General features: G+C 34.0%; 1 protein-coding gene across 1 annotated transcript in view; it reads left to right on the top strand.

Annotated features, from left to right (window-relative positions):
* Window positions 1-13,640, top strand: part of LOC106637462 (uncharacterized) — an 877,306-nt gene extending 863,666 nt beyond the window's left edge. The window contains exon 8 of the mRNA XM_089593884.1: window positions 13,239-13,640. Coding sequence (XP_089450010.1) covers window positions 13,239-13,507 — 269 coding nt within the window. The 3' untranslated portion in view covers window positions 13,508-13,640. The remainder of the gene's footprint in view (window positions 1-13,238) is intronic.
* Window positions 13,641-14,078: the final 438 nt, after the last annotated feature.

Genomic DNA, 14,078 nt, shown 5'->3' with positions numbered 1-14,078 from the left:
TCGGTTTTTTCTAATTTTTAAAAATTTTTATAGCTTGTAAGCTACGAAGCTACAGAGGCTGTTAAATCCTAGCGGTTTAATTGACAAATACCGAATTCTACTTTAAGTGCTTCCAAAACTAAGCGATGTATCCCTACAGTTCACCAGATTAAGAAGATAAAAGGTCTAATTGTTATAAGGATGCATAAAGTAGAATTCTGTGTAAGAATTTAGTGGCTAGAATTTGGTGACTACATTCAGTTTCATTCATGAGTATAGTATATATTAAATTATATGTTTACGAATACACACACAATTTAAAATTGTTATAAGTTACCTGAATGGTCAATAATTTTGATGGCGTGTATGTTCTGGATATCAACAACGTTGGCGCTGTAGTTTTATCATTTTTTCTCAATAAGGATGTAGGATGGTTGTACAAGATGTACATGGATAGGCGTCATAGAATGGTTTGAAAACGAAAAAATAAATTTTTTTTTAAAGTTCGATGATTTACATGCAAAAATGATAGTGCTCACAGATTTTCCAAAATTTGTCTTTTGATTATGTCACAGGTGGATTTATTACATTTAAAATACACTAAGTATAGTTATAGTTATTTAAAATATAAACTTTGAAGTTTTTCTTGAACTTAATAATAAAACAATTGCTTGCAATACAAGTACCACGTAACAAGAGGAAAAATTAGGGGTAGCACTTAAACATTTCTTTCTACTTCGTTATATAAATAGTTCTGTGATATAAAATGTAGATTTTTCAAATTATATCGTAATTGTTAACGTGATCATGGATACATAATCTTATTTCTAAAAATGGTACGTTACAAATTAATTAGTGCTCTGATTGGTCGACAGGTGTCAGTTTATTATTTTATTATTTTTCAATAAAAATTTGATATAATACATCAAGGTAACCTGGGTGTGCAAAATGAACTTTATGGACCATTGGGAGCACAAGTACAGTTGGAGGGGAGGACAGAGGGGGGTGCTGATTGGCTTGTTAACATGGAACGTTCCCCTCAGAATATTGACGGCAGCCACTTTTGACTTCACAACTAATTTTACACCATAAGATTTAACATGGAAATTACCCTAAATAAGGAGAGCATGTCATTATCGCTTCCAATAGTAATTATAGATGTGGGAAAAGATGTTACCATGCCATATTACACATGCTATCATTATAGCCATAATAATACCGAGACCCATGGCTGACTAATCGTACTTAAATATTAACAAAAATTTGTAAAAATCAAGTTATCAAATATAATAATCTATGTTGTGATAAAATCTATGTACATAAAAAAATCTGCGCATTGTTATGTTATTTAAAATTTATTTTTGAAATAAAAAAAAAAAATGTTTTGTACACTAGATTCTATAAAATGGCCCGGGTGAAGAAAATCTGCACTCAGATTTTCCAATGCTATTGAAAGTTAGAGATTTTTTATCAAGTTATTCTCCGTCCGGGCCAGCGTAAGTATACACGTGAAACCTGAATGAGATAATATACAGTAGGATATATGAAGACTTATATTATTAATACGCACTTTATACAACGAAGTATTTTAAACAAATATATTTTGAGGTTGAAGAATAACAGGACCATGCAGATAAAGGTTTCGAATCGCATAAATTGTCGGTGCTGATTAGACGAAAATTAGATCCTTTTTTTATTTTGTAGGCATTCAGTGACTCTTCCAAGAACTCTGTCACAAGTTCTTCACAATACAAATATATTATATCTTTATCAATGAATATACAAACTACTTTTCCAAAAGTAGGCATATTTCTTGATGTAAGAGCTCCGCTCTTTATTGCTACAAACATGTTCTTCGCATATTTTGTACCAAATACATAAGCGGTAGAAGCTGAAATAATGGCTTCCGAAGGTGTTATTCCAGCATCAGAGAAAATCTTGGTAGTCTTAGTTACAATTTCAGTAATGTCTGTAAAATCATGTTGTACTTTTTACGCACGTGTTCTTTTTTCGTTCCCGAAATTCTGCACTGCGACATTTGACTAATGTTGATCATACTTTTAGTAATATTTTGAAAGTTACAACAAATACTTCCATATTGTTTGAACATATTATGTTTTGCTTCAAACATAAAACAATTTTGATGCGCTGAAGTTCCATTTTTATTTATGCACATTGGGTAGTGATTTAAGTGGTGCGCTTCCTTTATTGCAAACTCATTTGGAAATAATTGTTTGAATGCTTGTTTCCGTTGATAAATTAATTCATGTAGATAGGGTGTAATTGACGAATATAACTGAAGCGAATACGATTTCGTTGATATTGTTAAAAGTTAAAATAAATTGTAAGAATGGATCATTTTCTGGTACCCTGTCAGCTACTCTAAATGGAAAAACTCTTAAGAAACACCACATCTGCGCTGCACGTTCTTGAAGCTTATGGTCAGATGAAACAGTACGAAAATGAGTAACAGAAAAATTCGTGGATGGTTTATTTTTCACTTCACATAGTCCGTAATTGAATGATTTAAATCGTTGATTAATTAAATCACAAGTTATTTTATAGTTTCCAGATGAGATCAAATGCAACATAACTAACTTAAGATCATAATGAGCCAGCCCTTCCAAAATATCATGCATTGCATTGAAAGAGTAATTTGTGGTACAATGAAAGTAAGTTAACTCATTCAATAAACTTTCTTCTTTCACCCCTGTACCAGTTGTTGCATTTTTATCTTTTTTGATTTTTTCGATATGTTTTTTGTGTAATTCTTTACATCGTAATTTTGCAACATTGTCTGGAAAATACTTTCTCTCATGTTTTGTTATCACACAAGTTCGACAAAAAAAATTCGCAGATGGCCTGAGAAATCCAAGCACTTCATGTGCAGCAAGTGTATCACCGCAAACATTGAGTAATGTGGCACGAAAAATATGATGTTGATCATTTATTTTTACAGAAACACCGCAGTCCTGTTCCGATTGTTTCATTTCATACACAAATGGTCTGTGTCATTCATAAGTTAAACAAATCTTAAAATTTCAGTTAACACATTTCTCTTATGAAAATCAAAAGTTGAATTTAAAAAATGCCTACTTTAAGAAGCATGACCACTTCAAAGTGAGAAAAAGTCAAAATTTAGGCTGTCGGTCCCACCGTCAAAATCAAAATCTTTTCCTAATGATTGAAAGTGACTGATAATAACTACCATGTTCAGAAAATTTTTTTTAAACAACTTTGTGTTCTTAGACTTTTTCTGTAGGAAGCATAGAAAAAAAGATACACTTGATTTTTGTATATACTTGACTTTTTTTAGTTCGACTAAAAAATTGTCTATCTAATAATTATTTCTCACTCTTTTTCATAGATTCCACGGCAAAAAAATTTGAAACTGAGTCAAATGCATCTGAGCATACCATTCGAGGCTTTAATCAGTAAAAACAAACTATAATAAAATAATTATGAATTTTCAAAGGTCAAAACCAACTGACGCTTGTTACAAGTTCGTTTGTATCATATATGTAAGATAATAAAGCTTTTTGTTCAGCTATTCATGTACGGTAAGATATGGACTCTAAAGTAAAAGGAGCACTTTTTAAAGTCTTGAAAATACTTTTAAACATTTGTCATCAGTACAGATTTCTTCATGGAATTAAATTAAAAAAATTATTACCTTTAAAAATGTCAGCAGTGTTAGCGTCGACTCCTTTACTCAATAAGTACTGTCCAAGTGTATTTCAACATTGAAAAACTCCCTGTAAAAATTTTTCGGATCAAGTCATTCGAATATACACGTGTGAGCATGCAGGCAATAAAATTCGTTCAAAGTAAGTACTTACCTCTGGTTGTTGCAGATCTAACGACATTTTTTATATTATTTCACTTCATTAAAATAGAAAAGTTACAAAAATGTCAAGTGAAAAAAATGTCAAAACGAGGATGAGCAGGTTATGTTAAGATTGTTGTATACAGAAGATATCCCTAGTGTATACTATATATACATCATGTAGCAAGAGAGCGCTTATACGCGTTAATTATACGTACTTATACTTTTGAAAAGTCTAAATTCTTAATTTTATACTTTTGAAAAGTATAATTTGTAAGATAATACTTTTGAAAAGTATCATTTAAAAATATTATACTTCCGAAAGAACAAAATTTTGATATACACTTTTGGAAAGTATAAAAGACGTACTTCCTACTTTTTAAAAGATAAAATGACTTGATTTCTTCTTTTCAATGAAGGAAAATAACGTTTATACTTTTGGAAAGTAGGTATAACTGGTTTTATACTTTTGATTTGTGTAATTCCTACTTTCAAGCGTTTATTTTCCTACTTTTGGTTAAGAGTGTACATCATCATTTTTCACGTATCCCACCAAGAACGTCCTCTTTGGCATTACCTGTGGAAACAGTCTGCCGTATAAGACGTTCCAGAGATCGAGTCTAAGTATGAGTTCCTGGAATGCCCCTGCAGTTATTTTTTTATTTGTTTTGCTCTCTGTTGTCGTATAGGTCAAGAAACGGTCGTTGAGATAATCTTTTTATACTCTTAAGAGGTACTCTGGCGTTTTAAGTGTGTGTTTCAGAGTGTAGAGCATGTCCTTTGATCTTGCTTATTGAAAAGCGTTTCTTACTTCCAAAGTTATCAGAAGAATAAGGAGTCTTCCTTTATGGCATATGTCTTAAGTACTATAAACTGCTCTTACTTTTTCTTCTATTGCTTCTATGGTAGACCTTCTTTTTCTGAATCCGTACTGCCTGTCAGATAAGTCTCGTGCGTTTTGTACGGCCTGTAGAGAACGGGCCTTAAGCAGATTTATGTATAACTTCCAGGCGTGTCTGGCACGCATAACGGCCTGAAAGGTAACAGGGAGTTAGGCTCTCCCTTGCCTTTATTGATCAGTACCAAAGGTGCATTTTTTCAGGGGGTTGGAAACAAGCCCTTCCACAAACATGCATTGTATAGGTTCAAGAGCAGCTGTGGGTGTTTTGCCATCACTTTCTTGATGACTTCTGCCAGTATACCATCTGGTCAAAAAGCTTTTATATTTTCAAGTAGTATTGCTGCTAGCTCCAGTTTCTTCTGGATTAATAAAGGTACATCCTCTATGAGTCCCAAGTCTGCTTGATCCTCGAGTTTTGGATGCGTTGGTAATAGCCTATTCACGATATGTCTCATGGTATTCGTGTCTTTGTTTGCAGTTAGTGCAAATCTTCCCAGTTTCTTCATCACTACCATGCTACACGGCCACGCCCTGGCAGTCCCACCCGCAAAGCCTGGATACCACTTCTCTAACGCCCTGAGCGCAGCAGCAAAAACACTTTACCACGCCCTTAAGATGGCACTAGATCCACGTGCGCACTACCTTCATTCATTCATCCAGAAAACCATCCTTCTTCTTGTCTTAGAGAACTGTATGTATGTATTAGGCTACTGCAGTCCATCTTTCTTTATTTAGTAGCATTTTATTTATATCATTGTCGGGATTTAGAGTTTTGATCCTGTCTTGGAGCACATTTTGTTCGGCTTGCCAGTCGGTGCAGTCAAGAACCAATGTTATTTGTCATCTTTATCGTAGTCACAGTACTTGCAAGCAGCCGTCTGTGTCTCTCGAAATTTATGGAAATACAATCGGAAATACTTATGATTTAAGATAATTTTAGTAAGATAGTAATCTACTTCTTTAAGTTTCGCTCAGTCGATTCCTTGACATCTTTCATCAGGCATGCCGTCCATCTACCTCTTTTTTTCTTTTGCCATCTATGATGCCAGCGTTTTCGGGTTATTTCTGAGGCGTTTTTCTCAGCCTACATGCTTCTAGGTCCTGCTTCGTGAGGTGCTTTAGTCGTCTTTTTCTTGCAAGGAGGTCAATGGTGATAACGCTAGCTATCACCATCATCACAGGCTTCGAGACTGTGCAATAGGCACAGGCTATCCTCAAGGCTCCTCTTCGTTAAACTTATGTTTTTTTGACACTTTTTTTTGACGTTTGTCTCATATTTTTATATCTCAGCCTCGTACCAAACGATAGACTGGGCCGGATACATGAAGAGCCTGTGCTTTGCAGGTTTTAGACCTCTAACATTTGGCATGATTCTTCTTAATGCCACTATTCTGGCCACCACCTTGTTGGCTGCTTGCCTTAGGTGACTCTTAAACGTGAGCAATTTATCTAACGTTACCCTTAGGTGATTCACGACATTCCTCTTTCTTACTTCTTTTTCTTATATGTTAAGAAAAATCATGGTGTCTATCTCTTTTCTCGTTAATAGAACTATCTTCGTCTCCCTTGCTGCAACTTCGAGTCCGTGGTTCTCCATCTATGGAGCCACTCTCTGCATAACTTACAAATCGTATGCCACCAAAAACGTCCCCTCTAGCATTTCCTTACCTATTTTGCAACGACTTGTCTTAGTTTTGCCACCATATCTAGGACTGCCCAGCCCTTAGAATTTGTTGTAGGCATTTCCCATTTAACTGATCTTGCATTGAAGTCTCCAGTGACCATAAGGTCGCCTTCCATGCTATCCCTGACGGTTTCTTTGTAGTGATTTATTCTATTCCTGTACTTCTTAGTACTAGTATTTAGTGATAAGTAGCAGCTGTCATACGTAATGCCTTTAATTTTTAACCAGACAAAATGTCTTTCTGATCCAATTGCGTCTTCATGGATTTTGTCCAGTCTACAAACTGAAATGGCTGACATATTTGCTGCGTTGCTGAGCCACTTATGCAGCTTATAGTTTTTGTACTGCTTACTCATGAGCACTACATCTACCCTTCTTTTACGTAATATTTGTGTCAGGAGGGCATCTGCGGCAACTGCCTCATTCATATTTCTTTGGAGAACTCTGGGCATTATGTCAGGTTTTTTTTATTTCTGTCCAGGGCCTGTCTCAACACCCTGCACGCTTTAGATCCAGGCACATGATTGGTACTTTCTTCTACATGCGCAGATTCACTGTATGGAATACATCTTGATTCAGCCTTGTAGTCCTTAGCTTCGTGCTAGTCCTTTCTACGTCTCCAGCAGAGGCCTGATCGGTCCGAGCCTCTACAGTCGTATCTTATGTGCCCCTTTTCCAGGCACCTGTACCTTACCTATATTCCATGCACCTGTAAATGTATATTTTTCTTATAATTACCATCGTTATTATTATTATTATTGTCATTATCATAATCGTTATTATTATTATTATTGTCATTATCATAATCGTTATTATTATTATAAGTTATATCATTTTAATGTTTACCGTTTTTAAGGGCATCTTATTTGTCCATACAAAGTATAGATGTTTAAGTATCTTTGTGCATAAAAGATGGGCAAAATGATTAAATTTTAATGTTTGTAGCTTAACGGAGTTTAGTTACCTGCCAATGACTTTTGTTTTATTTGTCACACGTTGTTAAAATTACCCAATAGAGCTACGTATTTTTTGTTTTAGTATTAGAATTGTGAATGAGTAGTGATCATTCAATAAAGATGTCAAAGAATATTTGCACCTCACAGGTAAAAGCGTGGCAAGGGCTCTCATCATTATGAGGGGGAAGGTCTCTTGTGAAGCACCAGCAGAAGAGCTTTTTATATTAAAGCAAAGTTGCTTTTACTGGACACTGTTACAGGACAAAAGATGTTTACGTACCTGTTTGAATGCAAGTCTTCACTCAGTACCTTTATGGTTGAAGCGGCTTTATACTTGTAGAAGTAAGGGCCATGGCCTTTTTGTACCAACTAGTATATAAGCAGATAGTACTTTCTCTTTAATGATTTACTGGTCAGCTACGTCAGGTGCAAAATTTTGTAAGTGCTTAACCTTTATTAGGCTTGCACGCGAATGAAGCAATAAAATGCTTGCTAGTGTAAATTACTTGGATCTCACTTAATGAGATGTTAAATTGTTTCACATAATTAACCCTGATACAAGCCTGTGTGTCGATCTGTGGATTTTGCGTAAGGCTGCTTGAGAATCGTACACCGTCTTAAAAAACTTTTAAGTAGCCACTGTCCATTAGCAATCCATGCTTGACAAGTGGTGTAGGTGCCTATGTTATGGACACCCTTGTGGAGTGCTTTAACGTGCTTCTAGTAAATGAAGAATTACGCTAGACAACATTGTCCATTAGGGAGTAGCAAGTATTTTTTGTCAAAGCTTAAGGCAGAGTAGTGCAGTTACCTGCGAACTTGAAGGATATTACTTAAGATAAGTGAATTGAGAAACAGTAGTTGGTACACCACATTCAGGTGCCCTTTTTTTTATAAAATTTTATGCTCAAGAAACAAAAAAATTGCTGCTTGCCGATGCATATTCATGCGAGATATGCTTTGCGTGGCTCAAAGTGAAAAGATAGATGTAACTTGCTGGGTAGGAACTGCATTTCGTTGTAATAGAAGGTGGATCTCTATATGCACCTAAGGCCTGAAACAATAAAAAAAAGCTAATGTTTAAGAATTTCGCCTGATTGCATGGAACATTCTGCTAAGTTCTACAACAAGTGTACGTTATGGATTCACATCTGATGAACCCCTATTAGAATAAGGCTACGATTAGTCAGGATGAAATGTTAAGATACACCTTGAAATTAATACAGGTGTGCAAGATAGCCACATTACAGACAGTTTAATTAGAGCTTGACCTAGGGGATGAAGACTTGGTACGCTGGTATACTTAGATCTGAGAATTGGCTGCAGTAGTCTACGTAGTCAGGTGCGTGACAAGCAAGGCAATCGAATTTGGCTACGTGTGTAGCCAAAGCTCTGGTAACCAGTAGACATAGGCTCAGGATTGTGGGCTCCTGCTAAGTGTGGAACTACAAAACCGCCCACTCAGTAGAGAGTGCGCGAAGCTTGAATAGAGATCAAAGATCGCTCACGCCCCCGGAAAAAGAAAAATAGTAAGAAAAATCTAGCCACTTTTTTAAGTTCTGAGCAAATTACTTTTAACTTCTCGATCTCATGTGCCCATGCTAAGCGAGTAGATGGGTCGATGGCAGTTAAAGCGAAGTAGACTAGCCACCTAACTCAGTGCTTAACAGGCTGATTCAGAACTTGTAGATGATTATGGTGCATCTCTTGTATGACAAGCAAGTTCTGTAGACCAGCAGGAGACTTTTCGTAAAGTTGCTTTAGCACTTAAAGTGCCATGAAGTACTAGTGTACAAGAAGGCAGTCATAGTTAAACCATAAAGTAAGAAAACTTCTGGCTGTCACGTAATTAGGCCTGAAAAGCTGAATTAATGTAAGAACTTTTTTTTGCCTTAGTGAGTACGTTTGCTATTAGATAATACAACCTTTTTACATCAGAAAGAAGGGCGTTTTAGTCTATGAGCACCTAAAATAAATTATGAACTGGCAATCTTCCTGGTGCTTTGAGAGCTGCAGGATTAAGTGCTTGGGAGATGAGAGCTATCCCAGAGTACACTTTAGGAAATAATGGTGATCCGCTTTTTACAAGGACAAATTAAGCCAACAGTTTTTTGGCGTCATAAAGATATACCTTATGTTTTACGCAGTATTTCTCACTAAACGTGTACATGCGTCAGAGGAAAAAGACTTCGTCTTTAGGAGATCTTTGGATCAGATCATAATAGTAAGCCTTAGAAATAGAGACTTATATTATTATGATAAAAAAAACATTTTTAGTTTTTGTAAAATGAAATTCATTGTTAAACTAAGTAGTACGCTTATGACAGTGACTTGGTGTTAATTGCAGCAGGTTAGGTCTTGGAGAACAGAAACATCGTTATTTCGCCTTTTTTAAAAACTGGGCATATTGTCTTTGATGATAAATTCGTTGAATCTTACCACATGTGCAATGATGTTCAAACAAAATATTTTACAACGAGAAAATACAGAAACAAGCGTACTATTTTATTTGCAAGGTGAAACTATGAAAACTCATTGCAGCCTCGCACATGTAATAGTTATTGACCTTCCTTTTGCAAGTAGAACTGAAGAATAGTAAGAGTTATGTATTGCATTTTTTTTAGAAGGCAATATATAATGTGGAAGGGTTCAAGATTACTGGATCTGCTATCGGAAGCTGACTAATAATTTTAATTAAAAAAATTTAAGATTAATTTTAATATTTAATGAAATCTTAGTTAGAACTATACGAATTAAAGTATGACAATGAAGAAACATCAAAATTATCACAAAAAGTTTTGATGTTATTTGCTAAAGTTTTCTATTACATTAGAAGTCCATCCCATTCTTTGTGTCAAAAGCTTCAAAAAGCTAACCTTTAGAAGATAATTACAGCGATTGTTGACTAACAAGACAAAAGAATAATAACTAACAATTAAGACGTACATTATCCTTTCTTTATTCATAAATTGGGTAATCGTGACTTACCAATGCAGTTTGACCATACAATATGACATTTTAAATAATGGGCAAACTCCTACTATAAAATAACATGTGTCTTGAACCAGCAGCAAATAGTCTTTAATCTCTTAATGCAAAAAAGTTAACTGTAAATAACAAGCACTGCTTAAATGTATAAGGGACATAAAAGCACTTATAACAATGGAACGTTACCTGGATGAATGAGAAATAGGCCACGCAACCTAGCTGCTGACTATGAGTACGTTTATTTAATTACATCCAACCAGATAGTTCAAAAAAACTTCAAATCTAATAACAATTATCCAGAAAAGAGAAATTCTATTCTTTTAAATTTAGCCCCTTCTTCTTTTAACCAGAGACTACTCATTATTGTCTATATTATTAATATTGTGACAATAGTTATTCTTATTACTGTTCTTACTACTATTATACTGATCAGCGCTTAAATAAAAAGTAATACGATACCTTACTATGTAAGGTAAATAACAGTCATCTTCATTTTATTACAATTATTAACATTGTTACCACTATTGTAAGGATCACTATTTATTTAACTCATTTGTTTAGCACTAAATGTATAATTAAATTAAACATAATGATTGCTACTTAATTGTTTGCCCAACACGCACCTGGTCTGTTAAAAGTTTATTAATAGACTAGCTTTCCAAGACGCTAATTATTTAAGCTTAGCAAGGCATTTCGTCACTATTGTGATTGCTCTTACTATCATCTTTTTCATTATTATTTGGACTATTATTATAGTTTCATTAATATAATAATCATAATTATTATTATTATTATTATTTAAGACATAGTTACTGTTATGATTATAGCTATAACTAAACATTTGTGAGCTACTATTACAGTTTACTAAGTCTGTAAATATAAGCTCAACTGTTGAACAAGACCGCTTACCAAATATGAATTTTTTATCAATACTTCAATTTATAATTTGTGAGCTTTATTGATAAGTATTACTTACATGAAAAAAAATAGACTGTACGACGTAAAGGTTAATAAAAATAATCAGAATGATTCAATTACTCTCCCTTTTTCTGACACGCACAATATTAACAAACCAAGAGAAAAACCCGAGAATCTGGGAGTAGCTTGTTTAGTGCATTTCAAAATCATTATACTGCTAGCTGAGATTCTTCCTTTTATACATATTTTGCAAAGTTTACTACATCTCCATCTGTGTTAAATGATGCTAGGAACATCTAAGTTTCCACCAAAATACGTTAGGAGTTAGCCTTGCTTTCACCAACTCTCTTTTTCTATCTATTCTCCTTTATCTATTTAAATTGGTTATTATTCAGTCAAATCACTGACTACCACGTGAGTGAAGTAGGATAAAAGCTTGGAGCACTTTCGTCCTCACCAACACATTAAAGTTGCTTTAATTTATTTGCTTCACCCACACTGGTTACGCACGTTTCATATTTTGCTCTGGATTCTCGTTCTCTTTTTCCCTTCAAAATAAGCTTCTTGGCTTGTCTCACCCACCTTTGGCATCGTTTGCATCCTGATGCCTGATTGACATTCAAGATTACCAATATATCGGCTTATGAACGCGCATTATTTAAAAGGAAGCGTTGAGGGAGAGATAAAAGTTATCGCCACTGATAAAATTCAATGGGCCTCATCCAGTCTGATACTCACCTCAGTGTAAAGTGGTTTTCAGATTGTTCCTGAGAAATCCAGTACGTAGATTGTCTAGGTAATTTTTAGTCTTGAGAGGTTTTTGTTGCGTCACGATACGTTAACTTTTTTCTGCCAAAATTTATCTTTTTTTTTGCCTAAATCTTTAAATAAAAGTCGCGTGCTACATTGACACTCACGTGCTGTGAGCACCCACGGTAAACATATGCACTCGCAAGACTGTGGTACGAGGACAAAAAGGGGAACAGTGCAAATGCACACTTATACTTACATGCTTACACATCTTCTCATCCACATCTGCACACCAAATTAAACATGATTGTTATTCTTTGTTGTATTTCATTTTGTATCGGTATTTTTTTCTCTTAAAGGGTTTCTTGCAGAAGCGTCTTTTTTGGACCAACAATTATATCTTGATCAGTGGCTATAGAATAGGATTTCTTATTTAATTTTAACTCCAAGCCATCTAGTTCTCTGTCAATTGACGTAAATACTGTCAAGAAAAATAACTGTACTTTTATAGTAAAGTAATTCAATATTTTAGCTGTTAGAGCCATGCCATTATATGTATAAACAGCTGTTTTTTTTCGCATCAGTGTCTTATTTCTCTAACGTTTATTTTGTATTATCTTTGCGATTTCTCTATTTAGTATTTGAATATCAAATAAAATAGTATATGAAAATACTAGAAATTAATTTAATTTTGTCGATGGGTAAAAATTAATGCGAGTTATTATACTTATTGACTCTTCCCGTCCAGTTTGAGATTGCCAAAGCATCTCAGATTGCCAGGATGGGAAATGTCGATAAATCCAATTACTTGCAGTATTATAAAATAAAATCGCTTTCTTACTTTGACGCAGTCATTAGAGTGGCACAAAACTCCTTTGCCACAATCTAGTCTCTGGCTTGATGTACTGACAAATATAAAATAAAAATCATGCACACTGATATTTTCAAACCTTTTATGAAAACTTTTTTCATGTATTCTCTAATACAATAAGACTTACTGTTTTCTTCTACCTGTTGCCAAGTTTCTGTTGTAAATTTCTGTTGTATCCTAGAGATTAAACATGGAAACGTATTAAAACGTTTAAATTTGTAAAAAAATCTTAGCATAAACATTTTAAGTTTGTTTTAATTTACTATTAGTATTTTACAATAATTTACTTTTAGAATGTTAGAAACGATTTGTAATATATTATTGCTAATCTTAGGATATTTTTAATACTCATATTTTCTTTACAGACAACCCTCTTGCTTGTAACTGTGACTTACAGTGGTTCTCAGCATGGTTAAATAAGCTTAAAGACAAAGATGATGAAATAATGTCCAAAAAAAGATCAGTGTGCACACTGATGTTGGAACATAGAGAGTATCCAATACAGAAACTACCATTACAAAACATGGGCTGTCCATCCAGTTATAATGTTGAGAGAGTATGGTCAACAGCTCATACAAGAATTTCATCTCAATGCCTTATACTGTTCATAATTTATTTAACTACTTGTGTATAATAAGATTGTGTCAGTTGTCCAATGAAAATGTGGCGAGTTTTCTACTAAGAATACTGTAAGATCAACTGTTTGTGTGTATAATTTTGAGGTTAATGTGTTTGAAATCCATTGTGAATGTATTTTTTGAAATTAACTATAAATGAAGTTCTCAAGTAAAAATTTATTTAATTTGCGTAACGTTGCATTAGCTAGTTAATCTGTCTCACCAGTGCCAGTCAAATCAAATTGGGTTGTCCACATCTTACTTTTGATGAAATTTAAAAACTGTACACATTATTTCGTCTTTTATTTCTGGGTTAATTTGAAATGCAATAAATACAACAATTTTATGGGTGTATTTTTATAGTGTTAAAAACAAGTTTTTGACTAGATTAAAGGGAAAAAGGATATAGGTTTAATTATGAATAAATATTAAGTTTACTTTGATATTGCACTGCGTATTTTTTTTTATGTTGATAAGATATCATTTATTGCGTTTTAAGTTTACACTTAAAAAAAAGGAAAATCTATACTTCACAAATAGACGAACAAAACTGTAATCTATATTATTGACTCATAAAAAAATCATTAT

The sequence above is a fragment of the Copidosoma floridanum genome, unplaced genomic scaffold (genome assembly GCF_036245765.1).
Source record: "Copidosoma floridanum isolate Cflo_tuat_1 unplaced genomic scaffold, Cflo_Japanese_pri ptg000020l, whole genome shotgun sequence".
Classification (NCBI taxonomy): Eukaryota; Metazoa; Arthropoda; class Insecta; order Hymenoptera; family Encyrtidae; genus Copidosoma; species Copidosoma floridanum.
The sequence above is the reverse complement of the archived record's forward strand: the minus strand, read 5'-3'. Positions and strand labels throughout refer to the sequence as shown.